This window comes from Solanum stenotomum, chromosome 2 (genome assembly GCF_019186545.1).
Source record: "Solanum stenotomum isolate F172 chromosome 2, ASM1918654v1, whole genome shotgun sequence".
In the NCBI taxonomy this organism is placed as follows: Eukaryota; Viridiplantae; Streptophyta; class Magnoliopsida; order Solanales; family Solanaceae; genus Solanum; species Solanum stenotomum.
Genome location: NC_064283.1, coordinates 73,009,555 through 73,033,057, shown reverse-complemented (window position 1 = coordinate 73,033,057; position 23,503 = coordinate 73,009,555). Strand labels below are relative to the sequence as shown.

The 23,503-nt window shown below is 31.7% G+C and overlaps 5 protein-coding genes across 6 annotated transcripts in view; 2 read left to right on the top strand and 3 right to left on the bottom strand.

Annotated features, from left to right (window-relative positions):
* The first annotated feature begins 2,574 nt into the window (after positions 1-2,574).
* Positions 2,575-4,428, top strand: LOC125854337 (NAC domain-containing protein 2). The gene is made up of 3 exons (XM_049533853.1): positions 2,575-2,889; positions 2,979-3,262; positions 3,772-4,428. Exons 1-3 carry the CDS (start codon positions 2,721-2,723, stop codon positions 4,168-4,170), a joined length of 852 nt encoding a protein of 283 aa, XP_049389810.1. The 5' UTR covers positions 2,575-2,720; the 3' UTR covers positions 4,171-4,428.
* Positions 4,429-8,575: 4,147 nt separating this feature from the next.
* LOC125854343 (casparian strip membrane protein 2-like) lies at positions 8,576-9,920 on the bottom strand. The gene is made up of 3 exons (XM_049533859.1): positions 9,639-9,920; positions 9,320-9,443; positions 8,576-8,805 (listed from the first exon to the last, which is right to left on the bottom strand). Exons 1-3 carry the CDS (start codon positions 9,854-9,856, stop codon positions 8,590-8,592), a joined length of 558 nt encoding a protein of 185 aa, XP_049389816.1. The 5' UTR covers positions 9,857-9,920; the 3' UTR covers positions 8,576-8,589.
* A 1,599-nt stretch (positions 9,921-11,519) lies between these two features.
* Positions 11,520-16,608, bottom strand: LOC125854322 (transcription termination factor MTERF4, chloroplastic). 2 transcript variants are annotated; one of them, XM_049533838.1, is made up of 2 exons: positions 16,486-16,608; positions 11,520-13,285 (listed from the first exon to the last, which is right to left on the bottom strand). In XM_049533838.1, the coding sequence occupies exon 2, from the start codon at positions 13,266-13,268 to the stop codon at positions 11,706-11,708; it is 1,563 nt and encodes a 520-aa protein (XP_049389795.1). In that variant the 5' UTR covers positions 13,269-13,285; positions 16,486-16,608; the 3' UTR covers positions 11,520-11,705. The 2 variants fall into 2 exon arrangements, with proteins under 2 accessions (XP_049389795.1, XP_049389794.1); XM_049533837.1 differs by lacking the exon at positions 16,486-16,608 and adding an exon at positions 14,435-14,536.
* A 1,272-nt stretch (positions 16,609-17,880) lies between these two features.
* LOC125854339 (ribonuclease 1-like) lies at positions 17,881-19,978 on the bottom strand. The gene is made up of 4 exons (XM_049533855.1): positions 19,855-19,978; positions 19,270-19,425; positions 18,659-18,857; positions 17,881-18,144 (listed from the first exon to the last, which is right to left on the bottom strand). Exons 1-4 carry the CDS (start codon positions 19,951-19,953, stop codon positions 17,888-17,890), a joined length of 711 nt encoding a protein of 236 aa, XP_049389812.1. The 5' UTR covers positions 19,954-19,978; the 3' UTR covers positions 17,881-17,887.
* Positions 19,979-22,218: 2,240 nt separating this feature from the next.
* LOC125854338 (intracellular ribonuclease LX-like) overlaps positions 22,219-23,503 on the top strand; it is a 2,321-nt gene continuing 1,036 nt past the window's right edge. The window contains exons 1-3 of the mRNA XM_049533854.1: positions 22,219-22,356; positions 22,839-22,994; positions 23,101-23,299. Of these exons, the coding sequence (XP_049389811.1) occupies positions 22,258-22,356; positions 22,839-22,994; positions 23,101-23,299 (454 nt within the window). The 5' untranslated portion in view covers positions 22,219-22,257. The remainder of the gene's footprint in view (positions 22,357-22,838; positions 22,995-23,100; positions 23,300-23,503) is intronic.

Genomic DNA, 23,503 nt, shown 5'->3' with positions numbered 1-23,503 from the left:
TTGAAATATATTGGACTGAAAATGTCTTCTCTATAATCCTGTGATGAAAATAAACAAAATCGTTTTATTTAATTAGATATTTTAAGTTAAAGCCTAATTAAATATGAAAAATTCTGATAGGATACTATTTTTTTCTTAAAATAATTATTTTACCTAAATTTAAATTAATAAAAGTTTTTATGCGAATATCAAATACCGAATATGAAGCTTTAAAAAAAGAAGAAGATGTGCTTGCTCAATAAAGAAAAAAAGAAAGGTAATCAATCCCCAACCCCTTCACTTTATGAGGACTTTTTGCTAGTTAAATAGCAGTAATTGGTTTGCTTTAAAATAAAGCTTCTTACTACATTCATGTACTTGCAATAAAAAGAAACCAATCATTGTTATTACCATTTGACCTAAATGCCTTTATACCCAAAATAAAAATAGAAAGACATTAATACTATGAAGATGATAGTCCAATAATTTGGATATATCTTCTTCTTCTTTATTTTCTCTTTGAGGCCTTTATTTTTACACTTAATTTTTTTTAAAAAAAAAGATAATTTTTTTAATTCAATTTGTAATGGAATTGTTGGAATAAGGGATTGAATTGATGACAAGTTCACCAAAGAACCATAATTTCGTCCAATTCAAAACGTTTGTATTATTACCCACAATAAACTTGGAAAAAGTTTTATCTTTTTTGGATTTGGTTTTAATTAAGAAAATATGGACAAAACTTTATTAATGGTCACATAATTATGTTTTCTCGATCAAAGTCACATAGCTATGTTTTATATTAGACAAATCATAAATATTTCACCAACTAACAAAAAAATTCTAACATTTTGAAAAACGCTTTTAGTGGATAACAATATTAATTATTAATTAATATATCGAAAGTAATACTTCCTTGACCCTTTTAGTTATTTGATTGACTAGAATTATTTCTATTGAATGACAATGATCCCGTACGTTTAAGATAACGTGAAGATTTAATGATTGACAAACTGTGTATAAGCGTTATTCATATATTATGTATGAATGTTGTTTTCAAAGTCATTTTCTTTAATAATATATACAATGAATCTATGCGATCGCCAATTGCATATAAGTTTCATCACATCATTGTGGAATGGGAAAAAAAGTGCTTGCATTTGTTCTAAAGACCTTTTTTCCATCTTTTTAGAAAAAAACAAAAGAAAAAAGGTGTAGTGGAGTTCTAATTTAGCCATGCCCATAACACAAATGATTCTCTCTAGCTATTACTTCATGACATGGTACATTAATTTGGAGAAAATATCAAAACTCTAAAATATCAAAAAAGTCCAAAGTTCTCTATAATTATTGTCCTCATCATACACCTAAATCTTCAACCTTTTAAATTGATGAATATGGGCGATATATAATTAAAGGCAGAGTTAGAATTTTAACTAAATGGTTCAAAATTTAAAGAAATAAAATAATTGAACTAGATAAAGTGGTTCAACTCTATTATATCTGACTCCACCTCGATATATCATTTGTTTGATTAATAATGAAACACAAACCATTTCGTACAAACTAGATTATTCCATTAGGTACCTATCATATCTCACTAATACGACTATTTGGATAATTTTGTCCACCAAACTAAAGGTTAGACACACGTAGCACAAAATTATATAATCTTTTTTTGTCTTTATATATTGGGTATTTAACTTTAATATCCAATAACTTTCACTCTTATTAGCGTTTGGTCACACACAATATCAATATAAGATCATGACACCATTAGAAATAAAAGTTTTTTCATAAAAATTAATGATAAATTTGTGTTATAAAACATGATATTTCCACTTATTTCTCACCAAATCAGTTCATCAGGAAAATGTATGATGAAAAATAGATTTTCACTAAAATATTGAGAAACTTCCTAATTTTTTCATATGAAAATATTATTAAGTTTTTTCTTTTCTCACCTACTCAATTAAAATATTCGTGAAAAGAGCCACTGGACCTGATTCTTGCAAGGAAATTTACTTATTTATTTTGTTTTTGATACTCAAAATTGGAAAAAGCTAGCTAGCCATGGAATGAAAATTTGTTAAAGTAGCACAAACAACAAAAAGAAAAAGATAAGAACTAAGTACTTCATCCAACCCCTACCTCATACTCATAATAGACATGTTATCCATTGAAGGAATAAATTAATTAAAGTAATATACCTAATCTTCAAGTATAGTTTGCTATACTCATAATACTAGGAAATGTTATCAACATGGTCTGTGGTGCGCACAATAATGAGACTGCTTCACCCCTAATTAGAAGTCTCGGGTTCAAGTCTTAGGTATGAAAAAAATCCTATTAGGAGCATCACCTCCCAAATGAACCCTGCAGTGCGCAATCCAAATTTAGTCGAGGCTCCAATATGAGCTTCGGACACCAGGTGGAAAACCAAAAAACCAAAATACTAGGACATGTTAAGTCAAAAGCAGCCAATTATCAAACCCCATGTCATGCAACAAGATTAGCAACAAAACAAAAAATCCTCAAGAATAAATTGGCCAACCTTCCCCTTTCAAACATTTCAATTAATTCCTCTCACTTCTCAATATTATTATTTCCCTCTTACATAGAATCAAATTCCCCTCCATCAACCCCACTTTATCATACTTTTCTTAGCTTATACAATTTTATTTTTTTTATAAAACCTTTGTTCTATTCCACAAAAATTCATATAAATTTTTTTGTAAAAAATGATTGGTAAAAATAATTCCAATCACCTTCCTCCTGGATTTAGGTTTCATCCAACAGATGAGGAATTAATCATATATTATCTTCGAAATCAAGCTACATCAAGGCCTTGTCCATCTTCAATCATCCCCGAAGTTGATGTCTATAAGTTCGATCCATGGGAATTGCCTGGTTAGTCTATATACATATATAATCGCGTTTTAATTCAAATAATTATTTTATGAATTAATATTGATTTTTTTTATTTTTTTTTAACGTAGAAAAAGCTGAATTTGGAGAAAAAGAATGGTATTTCTTCACCCCTCGTGATAGAAAATATCCAAATGGTGTTAGGCCAAATAGGGCAGCTGTGTCTGGTTATTGGAAAGCCACAGGCACAGATAAAGCTATATATAGTGGAACAAAATATGTTGGTATTAAAAAAGCTCTTGTGTTTTATAAAGGAAAACCACCTAAAGGTATCAAGACTGATTGGATCATGCATGAATATAGATTGAGTGAATCAAGGACTCAACCAATTACTAGGCCAAATGGATCCATGAGGGTAAGATTCAAATTCTTTGCAACACTATTTTTCGCAAATATTTTGATTGAATATTCAATGAGAAAATAAAAAATGTTTAGTGGATATTTTAAGTATATTTCAACGTAAATTTGATTCCCACCATATGTTTTTTTCAGTGAGCTGGTTCAGTGGGAATTAAGTAGAAAAATTTGTTCTATAGCAAAAAAAATTCGCTTCTCATAGTGTTTGTCACTAATTCATCGATAAATTACTCATAGCTAATTGATTTTTATGATAAGTTTCTAGTTTTGTTTAACTATAAAATTTGACTGTCGCTAATTTTTATTTTTGTCATAGTGTATAGTTTAACTATTGTACGTTAATCAAATCATTTAAAAAGTAATTATATGTATAATTCGTATATACTATATTGAAAAATATGGCATGTAACTTTCTATAGCTAGTTCGTGAATATAAGTTAAATCATTTCTACTATTCATATTTTTTTGTCATGACTAATACTTACTTTCTTGTTGGTGATTTTTCAGTTGGATGATTGGGTGCTTTGTAGAATTTATAAAAAGAAGAATTTGGGAAGAGCTATAGAGATGTTGAAAGTTGAAGAAGACACACAACAATCTCAAATAATGAGTGTTATTAATCCTATTGAAGTTGTGGCTTCTAATGGACAACAAACATTGAAACTACCAAGGACTTGTTCACTATCTCATTTATTAGAAATGGATTATTTTGGGTCAATTTCACAACTATTTGATGACAATAATTCATACAATACTATAAGCCAAAATAATACATTAATGACCAATGGATATGTTGGGCCTCATCAAGCCATGGAGATATTTCAACTAGGGGAAGTGTCACAAAATAACTCTAATAGCTTCTTCAAACAGCCAATTTTTGTGAATCCATCCTTTCAATTTCAGTGAGAAGGCGGTGCACGGCGATTAAATATTTCGACAACAATAATTACTATGCCTCAATCCAAAACAAGTTGATCAGTCGTGGACTACTAATATCTCATCAACAATAACATATATATGTAATTTAAAGGTCATGGTACTGTAGGGGTAAAAAGGATTGTTGTATTAATACAGAATTTTATTTTCTAGCACTTGTTTGACAAATAATTAATTTGGTTCTGAAATTGTAATACTAATATTTTACAAAGGTCTACCTTTCATTTCTATATTTAGCAAATAAATTGTCAATTTAGTGGGTGCATAAGCTTGACTTTACTCTCCAAGTTAACCTCATTCTTCACTTTTTCCTATACTTGATTTTTCTTTAAAAAATTATAATTTATAATTGGTAAAATTGGAAATTATTCGTTAGACTACCTAATCCGCGTTGAAATAACATTATCGAACTAATAGAGATAAGCGAAAAGTGAGATTTGCTCAAGCACCTGAATACTATATTAATTCACATTACACTGAAAAATAAGTAAAAACATTATTAATCCTAAGATTGGAAAAAAAAACTAATAGAGATAATCCTTAATTTGTTAGGATAAACTCCACACAGAAGAGAAATAATGATGTCTTCAAACATAATAATGATTACAATAATAACGATATATTAATTATTAATTAATTTATAAATGACAGTAAATCCTCAATCTCTTGTCATATATTATGTCTCAATATATTTGATACTTTGAATTTCCAGTGTTAAATTATTCTAGTTTAACCTATATAATAGAAATAAAAATAAAAATAAAATTTATATATATATTGAAAAATTTAAAAATATTATAAGTCAAATAATTAATAATTCAAAATTTATTAAAAATCATATAAACATATATTTTGGTATTTAAAATTCAAATCGCATCACATAAATCACATAAATAAGATCATTTCTTTCTTAGATGATGCAAGAGACTTTATCTTTTCTTTCAACCACAAAAAAAACTAAAGGAAAAGAATATAAATCTAGTCTAACCATCAATGTATTAGGACAAAAAAAATAAAAGAGACAAGGATTTAAACTTCAACCATAGAAAATATTTATAGTAATCGCCACTTGAATCGATAAGAATAATTTGCAAGTAAAATAATAGAAACGCACCATCCTTATCACAATACAAAAATTATGGATGACAAGAGCATAAATATGAAAGGTGATTGGGAAAATTAAAGGTGGACGTTTATAATTGACAAAAAAATGAAGGTGATGGCCACGATGAGTGGCTAAAGGAGTGTGGTCTATGCATGGCTTATCAAAAAGATTAATAAATGAGTATATCTTCATCTATATGACGTTGATATTTTTGGAGTATTCTTCACTATGATATACTCTCTTTCGTTGCTATTTATATGTCGTCCTTACTATAAATAGATGATCATTATAATACTTCATAATTCATCTTTACTTATTTACTATACTAAAAATAGTTATCCAACAATATTTGTTCGGTTTAGAAAATTAAGAGATAATTTATCCTGATCTGTCTATTTTATTCTTACTATTAAATACTATTTAATACTTTGCATGAGTGTGGTGTCACTCATGACGCTCTAGGTCATGACTCCTGCAGCACAACTTTGCATGCCAAATCTACTTAGCACCATATGACGTCTTGATGGATCTCTATACCCAAAACAAATGACGTCTTATCAAGAATTTTCATTTCAAATTTATTGAATAGAAATTTCTCGATTTCATGCAATAAACCTATATTAGTGCTTGCCAGTAGAATGCCATCAACATATAGCATAAGAATAATAAATTATATTTGATCCCACTAAACTTGAGATATATGCATTGATCAATGATATTTTCCTTAAAATCAAAAGAGGTTATCACCTGATCAAACTTTCGGTACCATTGACATGATTTTTGTTTCAAACCATATATGAACTTCTTAAGTTTACATACAATGTGCATTAATTTTGAGACTCAGAGGTTTATGGTTGCAATATGTATATTGTTTCTTCATTGTCTCCATTGAGAAATGCAGTCTTTACGTCCATTTAATGTAGCTCTAAGTCATAATGAGCTACAAGTGTCATAATGATTCTAAAAGAATAGCGAAACTTTCTCCTTAAAATCTATGCCTTCCTTTTGGGTGATAGCAACTAGATGTGCTTTATATCTTTCGATATTACCTTTTGAATCACGTTTGGTTTTAAAAATCTATTTACATCAATCAGTTTCGTTATTATGGTAACTCGACCAGATCCCAAACGTCATTATCTTTCATTGATTTCATCTCATTTTTCATGGCTTCGATTCATTTAGCAAAGTCTTGACATAATTTTACTTGGCTAACAATTATAGGATCATCTTCTAATCCCATGTCAAAATCATGTTTTTTGGAGATAAACAACATATATAACCTACGGGGTCTTGGTTACTGCTTTACTTGGAACTCTGTTTAATATATAAACAGTAATTTTTAGTGCTTCTCCCCAAAGCGATTCAAGTAAATAAGAATGACTTATTTATCTCTCTCATACACCATGCATTTTAACGCGAAATTTCATGATGCTTCTATCTCTTCATCATTTAAGGTATTTGTTAGTATACTTAAATTCACTCTATTTTTGGGACTTTAAGCTACATGATACATAATTATAAGTATATTTAAAATTATTTTTGAGATGTAAAGTTTTTTTTTTCTTTTTAATGAAAAAATTTACTTTATTTTTAAAATAACACTCCATCCGTTTTAATCTTTTGTTTGATTTTGACTTGACGTGAAATTAAAACAATAAAAAAGATTTTTAAATCTTATGATCTTAAACTAAATTAGATATATATACCAACATATATTTTAATTTTGTAGTCTTAAACATGTCATGTGTAAAGTTAAATTTAAAAATTGATTGAAAAGAAAGAAATATTCTTTAATATTTAGAAACGAACTAAAACAAAGTAAGACAAATAAATTTAAAGACACTTTATTATTATTATTTTAGAGAAAAAAAAACTTAAAATGATTGTATTTTTAAGTGAAAAGGGGTCCCTCAAACTTTTGAGGCCTAAGGCGAATACATTATTTTTAAAGACATGGAGTCGCCCCTACTTTTGGGCAGAAGAGTTGGTGTATTGGATTTAGTTAATGATTCTAAACTTGTTTTGAAAAATTGATTACATTTGGATTTTACCATCAAAATGTGAAATTCATAATGGGAAATTATGGTTTTTGTTGAGAAAAAACTCAAAATAGTCTCTTGTCAAAACCATATTTGTGTTTTACATGGAGCATTAATAGTTTTTCATGTTTGCAATATTAGTACACTTTTGGTCCTTTCCCAAACTTTTGTCTATTTTTCAACATAAATTTTGTTCACAATTTTATGTATGGAATGTCCAATAGTCCTTTTATATATTTAGTAGAAATAATAATTCTATGAGAGAGAAGTGAGAAGGACACTTTATTTTATTCAGTAGAAATATTATTGGAGTTAAACTAAGAACTTACCTTTGCTTGTTGAACCATATCAATTTTGTTGACATATGACGTTGCAAGAAAATAATTTTTTTATATTATTGTACGTGGAATCGACGTGATCAGGGACGGAGATACCCTAGGGCAAGGGGTGTCAAGCAACATCCCTTCGTCGGAAAATTATATTGTATATATAGGTCAAAATTTGATTTAATGAATATTTATATACAAGTGTTGACACTTCTTGACATCAGTTGAAGGTTTAGTGTAGTGGTTAAGTGGTTGCAAAAGTTGTTTGAGGTTTGTATTTTCATCACTGAACGTGATGAACCTCTCGATTTTGATTTTAAAAAGACAAGTTTGATGGCGGACCAAAAGTGATGAAACTACCGTCAATTTTTTTAAAATCAAGAGGTTCATCACATTGATTTCACGCGCAATAGTACACAATTTTCTTTTCTTGCAACGTCATATGTTAACAATAACTTGATATAGTTCAACAAGCAAAGAGAAGTTCTTAGTTTAGCTACAATAATATTTCTATTGAACAGAATAAGGTGTTCTCTTCTCACCTTCTGTCACATGTGGCTATTATTTCTTCTTAATATATAAAAAGATGATTGAGCATTCCATACATAAATTTTTTGACAATATCAATGTTAAAAAATAGGTAACTTGAATCTTTAACCCAAAAAGGAAATATATTGAGCTTTTTCTCATTTTGAGGCTTAAACTTCCCATTGATGAGTAAATTGAGGAATTGAATCATTTTTTGAACTCCAATTTGAAAACTAACAGACACAATATATATTGATATAAGTAACAGACACTGTCTGGCAGTAAATTGCAAACACAATCCAAAGCATGAAACTTTAGTCAAATATCAAACACAACAGATAGACAAACTATATATAAAAGGCTAACAAGCCAATGTATAAACAGCATCGATTTATCGCCTAGATATCGCGACAGATGAGAAAATGATTAGGAGAACAAGACACACAATCGCGCCAAATGAGCTGATGAGAGAGCCAGCAGATCGTTGGCAGAAATCGGTATACTGTTGACAAACTGAAAACCAGTTTGCAGAAGTGTTCCCAGTATGTGCTAAATACACAATGGCAGTTGCTGCAGACGCTCCAGATGTGAGAAGAACCAGCATTATCTTCAAAATTTAACAAGAAAATTATGAATTAGGGATAAAAATGATCTAATTTTCATGATAGTTATAATAATACACTTTTTCAAGGCCTAATCAACCACAAGTTATAATGAAACAGTACAGTCAGACTTCTCTGTAACAATATTTTTATATTTTTATGTAACAACCAATTTTGTGTGAAACTAATAAGTTCAGTTATCACATTATTTTGAAGTTGTTACTGTGCTCTTTTCTGAATGTTATGTAATGGTTTCGTTATTATGTATGTTATTTTTAACATTGCTTTGTTACGAGTTACTTGAGCTAAACATCTTTCAGAAAAAACCTCTCTATCTCCACGAGGTAGGGATACAATTTGTATACACACCTTACCCTATCGATTACATTGAGTATGTTATTTTGTTATATTGTATGTTCTCCATAATAACATTTCACTATAGCAGTCAACAAATATATTGATAAACAACGTTGCTATAAAGAGATTTGACTGTATAAAGAAGAACTCAATCTACATTACCGCGTCAAGGAAGATGAGCAAAATCCGACTTTTTCCTGCTCTGCTCCTCATAATATGAAAGATGGAAAATGGCAGAGAAAGAGCAAGATATGCACATACTATTGCATTCACAATCACGAACAACCTATGTCAAGAAAACAAAAAGATGAATAAACCTTCATGAAATTGTACTTTCATAGTATATATACTCCCTCCGTTTTAATTATATGATGTAGTCTGACCTGACACGGAGTTTAAGAAGGAAAGACTTTTGAAACTTGTAGTTTTGAGATTGTATCATTCAAAATAAAGAAATGTGTAGTTCTATAGATGGACTTACTTAAATGAGTCAAAATCATCATATTGAGCTGAAAATTGCACAAGTTGTGTGGCAAAAGGAAGAGTTTGTTCAGCAGTTCCCATTGCCACAGCTCCTGCTAAGGTACCAACAATCGCGACGATACGAAGAACAAGATCAAATACAGAGAGTCCTCTGTTCACACCATGACCTATAGCCTTTGATGCTTCTCCAGATTCAATTGATACAGCCTTCATCATTCGTTTTTCGATGGCTCAAGTTTCTCTCTTCACTGAAATTTTTCTATATAATTTGTATTTTTAGCTTGTTATAAGTGATTTTAGATTGATCATCAATTTATATTATCAAATACTAAGGCATGTTTGGATTTTTTTTTTATTTTTTTTAGTAATTTTCAGCAATAGGAAGTGGTTGATGTGGATTTGCTGAAATATAATTATGATCGTTGTTGAAGTGGCTAAGATATGCACTCAGCTTTGTAGACTCTTTACCTGCTCTACTTTCTCTGTGGTACGTACTTTAACAACATTCTTTCGAAAAACAATTTGAAGTTATATACGCTGACAATGCATAATTTTGACGTTATTAATATGTAATTTAATATGTTACAACAAGTTAATACAACATCATTTGAATTAGGTTATCAAGGATGAGTGATATGTCTGTTTTAGTTAATTCGAAAATTAAGTGGCCCTTTTTGCATTTTTTGAGAAAAAAATGGCCTTTTTGGCTCCGAACTTGAGTAGTTTTGGTTGATTTTGGATTAGGTACGAGATGTGTTTGCTCTTTAAAATACAAGAAATTCATTGATTTATAATTTTAGGCTGACCATTTGATTAATAATGTGAAGTCAGCCAAAATAAAAAAAAAGACTAATGGAGTAGGTCAAAATTAGAGGGCTTACTAATTGAATCCTCTTTTTCTTTTTCCTTCTTAATTATATATCACTTCAAATCATGTTTATTAGAAAAGCAAGCAATATGAAGGTTATAGTCAATGGTGAATTCAAGATTTTATAGTTGTGTGTTCACTATTTTTAACATAAACTTGTATCAACCAAAGAACGTAATTGCAAGCTAAAATTCGTCGAGAAAAATGGGAACACTATTTTTTCAATTCAAATGCAATAGCCAATAGGAGTTTTTTCGATTGGTTCAAGAAAAACAAAATGTACCTTCTCTTTATTTAACCCCTCCCCAAGGAGAGCTCCCACCTTTTTACTCTCTAGGTGACTCGAGCTCAAAACCTTGAGGTTGGAAGTAAGGGGTGTCCTCTAGGTGACTCGAGCTCAAAACCTTAAGGTTGGAAGTAAAGGGTGTTCACCATCCAAGCAACATAGCAATTATGCAAAAACGTTTTCAGGTTGCATTCCCATAGGATAGATTGAATACAAATAAACAAGTACATTTGTAACTAAACAAATTGAGGATTAAGGATCAATAAGAACATGTTGTAGATGTATATTTTTTTTTTATGGCCGTGATGTCCAGGCAAACTTTCGTGCACCTCAACTAATTCCACAGAATACCTGTCACCTCCCACCAGCAACAGGTACCAGATAACAATTTCCACCAAGGCTAGGACAGATTTTGAACCTGAGACCTCGGAATTCTCAACCACAGAGACATCATCGTAGCATGAAATGAGCCAATGCCAAGTGCTCTCTCTGTTTGCCGCTCCTCTTCTTCCAAGGCATTGAATAAATGAAGAGAGTGACCCTAGAAGAGGAGGCAATCTCTGACATTTAACTTCATTGACCACTAGGTCACACCCTTGGGTGCGTTGTTGAAGATATTTATAGTTACAAGAATTTTCTTATTAGCATCTTTCTCTTTAAGATTTTGAACAGAAGATGTAAAATTGTGCAACCTGCTTGGTAGTGGAATACTGTTGTCGTACTACTAAGGTTCTAACTTCTAAGATTCATTTCAGAAATTCGGACCAATCAACAATCAATTATATCCCCCTTTCTATATTCAGTTCGATAAACTCCATTGGCCACCTTCATGGCCATTGAAAACTCAGAAAATTTGAAATAGTTAGCATTTACATACTCTGGGGGGTGAACAGAACATCCACTTGAGTAGTCTATACATTGTCGTCTTCACTGTAATCATCGTCGTAATCAGAGGCTGATTCATCATTTCTGGGCTCCAGTAGAGTATTCATATCGAAGGATGATTCACCTACTTCCATTTCTTTCATGTCAATAATGTCGTAACTCATCCGCTGATCAAATTTCTCATCAGAACAATTAAGAAGCCATGCCAGGGAACATTTTAAGCCCTTCTCAGCGATCTTTTTATGTCTTGGTTTTATTGTGGACTCCAGACCATAAGTGAAGAAAGCAGGGAAAGCAACCAAATCTTCCAAAGGCCTTGCCATTGTGGTTTTGAAATACTCAAAACTCTGCTTCATAATGTCGAGATTTAGAGCAAGTACCTGGGGACATCCCACGACCATTTCTCTCACTTGTTCTGAGGAAAAACCACATCCCTTGAGGAAATCAACATGCTTCACTACAGGTGCTTTACTGAGACTGATAATCTGTGGCATCTTTTCAATAACTCGCCCAAAATCTTCACGAGTAGATTCAATTATTGAATTGAGAAATTCTTGTTGACTTGAAAGCTTTGCCTCCATGTCGATTCCTAAGATCTCAGGATATTGTGCAATTACTGAAGGAAGTGTGGCTTCCCTCACATGAAACTGCAAAAGGGATTGAATGTTTGGTTTTACCCTTTCTTGTAGTCCAAACCCAAGAATGTGAGGATGCTTCTCAATCAATCTAGCCACAGCTAGCCTCGGAATTCCCAAGACTTCCAGATATTCTACAAATGGCTTAATTACCCGACCTACTCGCATCCCTAATATCTCAGGATATCTAGTCAGAAGCCCACCAATTTCTCTTCTTGCCACTCCAATTCCTACTAAATAAGCAACTGATGTACTCATTGTGCCCTCAAGCTTGAACCCCAACACTTCAGGATATTTCTCCAGTACTCGCGGAATATCATTTGGTTTAATATCCATGCCTTGAAGATATTTCACAACTGGAGCAAGGTCTACCACCACACTTGCATGTAGAACTTGTGGGTACCGCCGCAAAAAGTCTGTCAAGGTGGATTTTCTAACACCCAGTTTGCCCAGATAATCAAGCACAGGAATCATGTTTTTCTTCACACTGCATCCCAGAACAAGAGGATAGTTGTTAATATCTTCAATTGTGAGTCCCAATTTGTGAAGAAAGTCCACACGTTCTCTCATGACCTCCACAGTCACAGGAAGCTCTAATCCATCGAGCTCATCAGGTACAATGCCAATGCCTCTCAAGAATTCATAAACACGTACACGGTTGGCTGCCTTCTCATTCTTCATCTCTAATAAACTAGGATGAGTGTAGAAAGATGAGCTCTTTTGTTTCTTACTTCCACTGTAAGTGTCTGTCTTCACTGAAGATGAAAGAGCAGCTCTCGTAGTAAAGCAGCACGGTAATCTCATCATCAAGTCCTTTTTCTTCATATCGAAACTTGAAATACTTGGAGCTGAAGTGGATATTAACCGGGGTCGATGGAACGTGTTGGAAGGCAACTCATGATTTATGAGCAAAAAACTGGGATTAATGATGCGGTTATAACTAATGACCTTCATATTCTGAAGATGAAAACCTGCACCAGACAAAGATGCAATTGTCAAAAAATAAGCCTTCACACTTGCAATGTCATTAAGAAATAAGTTGAATATTACTATAATTCTTTTTCTCCTGTTTCTAGTAACTAATGAGTTAAGGACGACTTTGAAATTACTCTCACACACATGGAGACCTTTCACTTGTACAGTAATGTTGCAGAGTAAGGGACCAAGGCTTCCACAAGGAAAGTTAAATTAGAACGTGGGCAATATTAAACCTTTGGATCTAGCAAATGAGGGTGAAATGATAACTTGTGCTTTTAACCACAAAAAAGAACCAAGTTGTAATGTTAAGCTTATAAATGATTCAATCAATAAAGAAAATCTAATGCGTTAGACTGAGAAAGTATGGCAACCTTCTCATGTTTTGAGGGCTCCAGGACCTGTAATAATAATCACCACAGAGTCTCTGGATGTAAAATTATGAACCCTCCAGGCTCCATTGAGAGCAATTTTTAGGTAATGAGATAGCAATAACCAGCCTCTACGTAATTCAACAATCCAAGCACCCATGAGAAACTACTCCCAAGTGTTTTTTTCCCTTCCACTACACCCATCCGGCAACCCCACCATCACCTTCCCAAAATAAGTTCTTATCGTCTGCAACATCTTCCATAAGTTCATGCATGTGTTAGTTCAGGAATTATATGCTTTGAAGTGGGAGATGGGAAAAATTAAAGTTCTGGCAGGATAGTTGGTGTTGGAGCAGCCCTCTCAGAGAAGAATTTCCTCTTATTTTCCGGTTTAACCAATCACCAGAGGCAGCGGTAGCAAAAATGAGGGGAAACAGTGGCTGGAATATTAGATTGAGAAGGAATTGCTTTAAATGGGAAATTGATCAGATATTGGACCTGTTAAATAGACTGGAGAAGATAAACATTAACCATTAAAAGGAGGACCGGGTAAGATGGGGTCACACAAAGGGAGAATTCACAGTGAGAGATTTGTATCAAGTGCTCGTGAGAGGTGAGTCAGGTGACAATATAATTGATAACTGACCTTGGAAAATCATTTGGAGAACAAACACCCAATACAGGTAACCAGTTCACATGGATTCAGACTTATGAGGCTTGTCTTAAACAGGACAATCTAATGAGGTGAAATTTCAAATATGCAGTGCATACTACCTCTCTCAGTATGAATATGAAAGCGCAGACACCTTTTCAGCATTGCAATGTAACAAAGTAAGCGTGGATTACGTTCCTGAACCTTTTTGGCTTGCGTGTAGTCACACCTAATGATATAAACGAAGTCTTAGCAGTCAGACTTTGGAAAGTTCAGAAGGAAAAGACAAAGCCGTAGCAGTCCATTCGCAGCTTTACTTTTTGAACAATTTGAAGAAAAAGGAATATGAGATTTTTGAAGGAGAAACAACCTCAGTCCCTCCTTTGAAAGCTAGACGTCTTTTCAATCGACACAATTGGGAAAAGTATTCGGATGTAAATAATGTGAATCACCTCTGGATTTTTTAAATTCCTCACTTTCATTAGGAGTCAATTATGAATTATACAGTTTGTATCCTATGAATGATTAGCAATAAATGTCTTACTTTATCAAAATGTTTGGGAATTACTGAGGACATGACCTTAGATAGGCAGTTGACCAAGGACACAGATTCGGGTAGAGGGTTAGTAGGTAATAGAGAGTTTTATAGCTTATCCTTCCTTACTAGTAGTTGTAGTATTTCTTTTTAGTTTCTTGTCTTTTGTTACTGACTACAATCTCTTGTACTTCGATTATCACACTATTTTGTTGTAGTTATTATTCTTTATTTCAGGATGCTTTGTCATGCTCTTTTAGTGTCTGCTTAGATATACTTTTCCTTGAGCAAAAGGTCTACAAGAAACAAGCTCTCTACCTCTCAAGGTAGGGCTAAGGTCTACATCCACTCTACCATCCCCAAACCCCACTTGTAGAATTACACTGGGTATGCTGTTGTTGTTGTTTGGCAATTACCAACAAGATATGAAAATTTTAAGGAGATTTTGAATCATTAATCATTTGAAACTTTTAAAAAGAAAAAGACACGAGACTTGTAAATTTTACCTAATTACTTCTTTAACATTCCCCTGACTTGGAATTATTAAAAACTTAACATCCCCAGTTTTCCTCCAGGAAATTCTTAGCCAAACTCTGTTCCTTTCAGTAAGGACGGTGTGAAGATATTTCATCCCATATTTTCTCCAACTATACATGAAAACTAGTGAATCACCAAATGCCCAAACAGCAGATGCATCAATCGTGACTCATAAACTACTAATATGATAACAAAACAATCAAAATAGTCTCTTCCTTTAAGAACTAAGATCATTGCACCAGTTATGCCACATGCTAGTTTTTCAACTATCAAAAATTATACTTCTATGTGTCCAACAGGTAGCAGCTACCAACCACCAGAGAACCCTAAAAATATCTAACTTCATAATCAGCATAGCCAGGTCAACTGAATAGAAACTACCCAAACGCTTTCAGGCATACTGACATTTCCAGCTAAAAGAGAACATCTACAACAGACATTTCTTATTTCCGCAGGACTTTGGTTAAATGGTAACGAAAGTACAACTGGTGATGTGTGGTAGTCGCAGGTCACTAATTCAAACCCTGCATCTAGCTAGAGAGGTAGGCCCATACTCCCCAAGCTTGAAACTTGTGCATCAACTAGGGACGACAGACCGGCTAAGGTACAGGAGATTTCAGTCATCACTACTAATAATAAATGTCTCTTTACACAACTAACTAATTGAAACCAGATAGTTTTGCTCAGAAAACGTCGCTCTTCGCCAAAAACTGAAAATGAGGTCAATAAATAGAGGTTCAAATTGAAGTTGTAACCTCTATCCACTGTCCAGATACAACAACTACCAAGCCTCATTTCCAGATACTACAATAACCACTCCTTGGAAATAATAAGCTCTTATCAGTTATCCATCTACATAATTGCAATGAAATCATACTCTTCAGCACAAAAAGATGTGTTTTATAGTTCTTTAGCATCATTTAGGGGTCAGGGCTTCATCCGAGCCTCCTTTGACGGAAAATTATACTGTTCATACATGGTTAAAATTGTTGTCGAACCAGTTCGATTAGTTCATGTGTTTACTTCTTCCAATTTTGAACCACTCTTAGTAAAAATCGCTACAGAAAAACAAAAACATAAGCATGAAAAAGGCAAACTTACCAGAAATTATTCCTGCTGGTGAAGAAGGCGCACCTCAGCTGAGAAGACGAGAAGATAAAAAGGAAATGAATTTGGGTTTTTAGCTAGTTGGGTTTGCCGTTTTTAGATGGGCCGCCAATTTTGGGTATTGCTTTTAGAGAAAAATATGCTTTCATATAATCAATTTTGAAATTATAATTTCAATTTTTATTTTATTTTTATGATCATGGTGTTCGAATTAATTAAAGAGGGGAAACTAAGCAAATATTCATAAAAAGAATATATATATAATTCATACCCACTAAATAATTACATTATATATTCCAACTAATTTTCGCTTAACTGATACTCAGTATTATATATTGTATTGTTGTTATTAAGGTTGATAATTTCGCTTAATTGATACTAAATCAGTATATATATATATAAATATATACTGAATAAGTTTCATTAAAGTATTTGTTTAAAAATTACTGATTAGTCAATGATATTATAAAAGCATTATAAGCACGAATACTCTCCCATCTTGTGCAAATACTTTAAATTTTATTTTCTTAATTAATTATATAGGGGATAGCTCTCCTAGACCTGACTATTGCGCATTAACCCCTCAATAATGTATGATAAATAACTAATTAAATGACATTAATATAATAAAATGGTAACACTAGATATTATTCATGGACTCATTGAATTTGTATTCCTTTCTATTAAAATTTCAATCCCCTCCTTATTGTTGGTTTTGTTCTTGCCTTTACTTTCCACCATTAGGAACCTCCTTGTTTTGTGTGTACCTCTATAGTCGATTGATATATGCATAAACAATAACATATATATTCAGTAAAATTCCACAAAGTATAGTATATACATGTTGCCATTATAAAAAGGATAAAAGATACTTAATATTGATTCGATCAGTGGGGGTTTTGAGGTATCGGGTGCCAGCCAAGTCTAACCCCTTTGGGGGTGTGACAAAATGTTTCAAAAGGTATGACGCAAGTTTGGATTAATCGACTCATGGTTGTAACTGATTAACAATTGATTACATGTTTTCCATGTTTCATGTTGTTTAGTCAACATATATGAACTTCTATTTAACAAAGTTGAATGCATTTTATTACAATTTTCTTGATCAACCTCTCATTCTACTGAGTCGCGCCTACTACCGAAAGAGCTGATGCGGCATGATCACGATTATAAGCGTCCTATTTAGTTTAGGGATTTAGGGACTAGGCTTGTTGAGGAACTGAGATGATTCATCTTAGTCTTAGTATGCCGGGTATGTCTTTGGCCAAGCCTAGGGATTGACACATCTATAGTGGCGGGTCTATCTTCTTCTGGTTGAGCTGCGGAGCAACTTTTTCTTTCTTTCATTCCATCTGTCTTGGTTGATTGGTTAAAGAGAGCGCTTTGAGTACATACATTATAAAGAAATGGAAGATCCCTCAGTATCAGATCCGAAGTCAGCAAATACAATGTTTTCATCACATTTCCTTTTGAGTATCATCGGGCACTCAATAAGGTCCGATCCAGTTTTATCAACGCAAATATAAACTTGGAAAAGTTGATTATTCCCAAACACATCATTGTTGCACTCTATAACAACATCATGTCCAATTTCATTCTTTATAGGTTCCTTAATTGCTTTCATGCCATAAGATCTTCCATCAGGTCGAATTCCTGGCATTATTTTACATCTCGTAAAACATCAAGTTTAACAAAAAAATAAGGCATAATACATAAATATGACCCTTAACTTAGCTTCAGCGGACAACTATGACCTCCAACTTTGTGTGTGCGCAAGTAAGCACTTAAACTTGTATAAAACTGAAGAAGTAGACACATGTGTCCTACATGACATAATACACATAGGACACAAAATATCCATGTAGGGAGGGTGCCATTTAGGACGAATGTGTTTATTTGTTCAATTTTATACAAGTTTAAGTGTCTACTTGTGCATACCCAAAGTTAAAGGTCATAGTTGCCGGTTGACGCCAAGTTAAGGGTCATGTTTATGTATTATGCCAAAAAATAACTACACAAAGTTTGAATTTGAGGTAGATGTTGAACTTAATAACGGAAGGGGATTCAACTGAATAGCGCGATAAATAAAGGAGATTCAAAAGTTATTTTATGTTAATTCACTTATATAAATTTCTAGTTTCGTCATCGATTAAACAGATGTTAGTACCTGCATTCTTGAGAACTTGAAGTAGATTCACTTTTTCCTTAAGAGCAAGTGTAACTTGGAAATATGAATGCATGTCCAACATAGAAAGGGAACATGTACCATGTTTATTCCATTCATGGGCCCAAAACTTTTTTCCATTGTTTTTTGGACAAGCTAATGTTGGCCAATCCTTCTGCATATCACTCATCAAGTCCAAGATCTATAACAATGTACAAAATCGAGTTTTAGTAATTTTTTAATTTCAACTTTCGACTATGGTATGTTTAAGATTATAGATTATTTTGGTACATTTGACATATCTTTAATTTTAGACCATGAGATTTAAAAGTTTTTTTTATTTTTTTAAAGCTTCGTGTCAAGTCAGATAAGTCAAGCAAATTGAAAGCAAGGGAGTACAACTTAACAACATAAGTTGTTTATCATGTTAAGTACATTAAATCCAAAGCTAAATAGGTAGATACAATATCTTTATTTGTTTTTTTTTTTCTATTCTCATACGGGGTCTGATATTCATATAAGAGTAAATCTCATATTAGGGGCTAAAGTGTTCCCTAATAAAACTGACTATGTATCTAGAGGGACTTGAACTCGAGACATCTGCTAAAACTTACTTGATTTTCATCAAAAGGAGAATTCCCATTACAGTTGGATGGAAATGTGTGATTATTGTAAACTGGCCAGAGTCCATGAATCCCAAAATCTAGTGCTGGTTTTCCAGTAGTTGGGTAACAACATGCTGCTTTCTTGTCACATAATGCTGGTAGCCACTGATCATAAAATAAACATATATATTAGTTAGCGTTTGATATAGATTTTGAAAATTTATATTTAAATATCTATTTGACTATAAAATTTGATCATATTTGATTTGATCTTATCTTCAAATATTTTCAAATTTGACTTCTGCTCACAAACTTTCAAAAAAATCACAATTTCATACACTCAAATTTTTGAATTTCAACTTCATAATCTATGACCAAACGGGAACTGATAAGAAAATGTGAGTGCTAATGATATAGAAGAGGAGTTTGAAATCAAGGACGAATGTCACTATATAATATGTAGGTTCATCTGAATTCAATACTTCATTTTGACACAAATTAAATTGATCAAACTATAAATCCACCTCTCTGCCTAAAATACATGAACCTATAATTTTTAAATATCACATTCAAATATATATACTCACTGCATACCTGCTGAACAAAGTAGAAGAAATCAAAACTCTGAACTTGTGATGACAATATACACTGGGAGATAAAGAGATTGACTAAAATAAAGTAGATGGATTTCATATTTGCTTATTTTATTTTCTGGTGAGACTGGAAAATTATACAAATTGGCCCATATATATACACTTGGCATACGTCTCGCCCCGTGCGGCATAAAACATCTTTGGTTTCCGTTTCCATTTTTTAAAACACTAATCACAACTATGAGTAGGTATAGTTAACTGGATAAAATTTACTAGCAAATTTCCTCCGTTTCATATTAATTGTTTACAGTAATAAATAAATTCAAATTAATAACTTGTCAATTTACACTAGTCCATATTAATTCTTTTTGAAGATATAGACACTTGTTTGTAAATTTTAAAAGAAAAAATCTTTAAGGAGTAAATTAATAAAATTATATTTTTATTTATAATTTTTTTAAATGGGTGTAAAAGAATAAGTGAACGATCCATTCACTTTTTACTTCTCTACTATTTTAAAAATAAATTCACGTTTACTTGATACTTTTAAGTTTTAACATATCAGAAAAGATAATTATTTTTTTTCTATTTTATCCTTAATATTGATTATTATTTTTCAAAATCTAAAAATATACATTAGTTAATACAATAATTTGATAAAATATTTATATTAATTATTATTTTTTAAGGGAATATAAAATTCTAGATGAACAAATATTGTGAATGGAGAGAGTATTGCTTTCCTCGATTTGTGAACCAAACGTGGTAGACTATGGGCTGTTTCTTTTATTTGAATGCACTGTTTAATTTAAATTAAAATATTTTGTGTCTGAATCATAGTGTTAGCTGGCCACGTGAAGTTTAATTAACTATCCAAATAATTTATAGTAATTTTCGTTTAGTTTTTTATTATCTTAATTTTAATTTTAAAATATCAATCTAATGTAGTTAAATTTAGCTTTTAAAATAATCAAATTGACTCTTGCAAAGCGAAACATGACAATTATTTTGAAATCAGGGATCATATTCAAAAGACGATATAATAAAATTATTATTTTATTTATTGATTCTTAAAAAGTGTGTTAAGTTAATAAAAAGTATATTCAAAGAGTGATATAAGGAAGGTGTCAAATCAATAGTGAATTTAAAAAAATGGACCAATGAAGTACTCCCTCAGTTTTTGTTTACTTGTAACAATCTATATATATATATTATCATATTGATATAAATTATATTTTATAATATTTTTCGTATAATTCTTTTTCCTTAATTTTTGTGAACCAAACGTGGTCAATTGTGGAAAATTGCTTTTATTTGAATGCATTTTTTTGTTAAAACAAAAATATTTTGTATATGATCAATAATTGTTTGCTGGCCACGTGAAGTTTAATTAGAATATTCCAATGAGGAACCCATGTGATTTATCGTTATTTGTTTTATCAACGATACACATCCGAAATCCTGACTAATAAGATTGCTTCACACGAACTCAATAATTTGTTTACGCTTCACGTTAGATTAAGCGGTGCAGATCTCAAGTTTCGCGATGCAAAGAGAGGCATATATACACCAAGGGTTTAGCGAATTTATTTTTACAAGTTAAGGTCAAATCCAACTAGGATTAGTGGTTATATTCTACGACTATAAATGAACATATGGACGATTTTACTAGGGTTATTTAGTTTTTATTTAGTAAGGGTGCGAGTTAGCGATCATATTTTCAAATGACCACAAGATAAAAAATAAAATAATATTGTTAAAGTTTACTTTATTGGTTTTGCTAGTCATTAATTTTACACGAACAATAGAAATTCTCGCAAGAACTAAGATTTAATTCAAGATTTATATGAAAAAAAAGAGTCAACAAGATTGTATGAAGTTTTAGCAAGTATTTGGAAGGTAGAAGTGTAGATTTCATTTATGGAACTTTTATGTAATATTGTCATTAATAAACCTTTTTCGTGTATCAGAAATATTGAGATATCATTTTAAATTATTCTAACTATATAGATCTTGAATTCTCCCAATAAGATACGTATACAACTTATTCAAAGTCTGACCCCCTATCTTCTAAAGATTTTAATTTATTTATTTACAAGAATGGAGCATCAAAATCATCTAAAAATAATAGTAATAAAGTTCTTTTTTTAAAAAATGGAACATGGCATGCCGCTGCCCTATTTTGAATAGCTCCACTAATTCCCACTATAGCATATATTAAAAATATTATTTTTTTATTACTTACATGATTTAAATTTTATATAGTTTAATTAAATTAATATATTGTCCACGTTGCCATAACGTGGGAACAAACTGGCATATTTAAACTATTATACTCCATACTTTCGCGGTTTATATTAAGTCTCATCCATAACACAAATTTACACAAAACAATTAAGTAAACATGAGATCCATTAATGCTGTCTTGATCAATCTCATTATTTTCCAATGTGTAACGTTATTACATGCTCAAGATTTTGATTTCTTCTACTTTACTCAACAGGTATGTAATTTATAAGTAGTTGAAACTTCTAATCAGGGGCGGAGCTAGCTAGTAAGGGTTCAGGGATATAGTTTAAATTACATTTTATGTATATATACAGTAGATGTTGAATGTTCTTCAATTTTTTTTGAGTGTATTTAATTTGCATGTGAAGCTTTTTTGAACTTCATTATGTATTTCACCATAAGAGTTAACTTTTGTAATTGAATTAGATTCAAAAATTCATTTAATTAAAAAATTGAAAATCATTTTTAGACAAATATTTTTCAGTAAAATGACTCCTGTTTTACCAAACACACTAGTTTATATTCGTCTTCATCATTATCCATTCTTGATTAATTCAAAAAATTGAAAGGTGTATTCATTATGTACTTTTTCTTAGCTGGTGTGTTGATGATCCATAAGTCCTATTCATTTTATTTTATACTTTTGAAAGTTAACAATCATATTCTTATATTTCTTTACTGTTCCATATTAAATAGTGGAATCCAGCATCATGTGACAGCAAGATAAAATGTTGTTACCCTACAAATGGTAAACCAGAAGAAGATTTTGGTATTCATGGACTATGGCCAAATTACTTCAATGGATCATATCCAAAAAGTTGTAATAAGAATGTTCGTTATGATGAAACACAAGTAAGTTTAAGAATTTACATGATACTTTTCGTTTTTCGAAATTTGAATTAAAAATACATTATTTTTAATTATATTGACGTGAGACGAATTACAACTTATAATACAGATCTCGGACCTGATAAGTAGTATGCAAAAGAATTGGCCAACATTATCTTGTCCATCAAATAATGGAACTAGGTTTTGGTCTCATGAATGGAAGAAACATGGTACATGTTCCCTTTCAATGTTGGACATGCATTCTTATTTCCAAGCAGCTCTTGCTCTTAAGGAAAAGGTCAATCTACTCCAAATTCTCAAAAATGCAGGTAATATATATATTAGGCATTCTTAATAAAATTGAGTTTGAGTTATGTATATTGTGTTCAGTGTGTTACTGTCTCATCTAAATGTGTAACTTGTTAGATAGAGCATATTATATTGACTTAATTATAATCTCAACACATCCCTCACGTGCGGAACTGATTCTTATTTTCATGGCCAAACACGTTAAAAAGGGGGGGGGGGGGGGG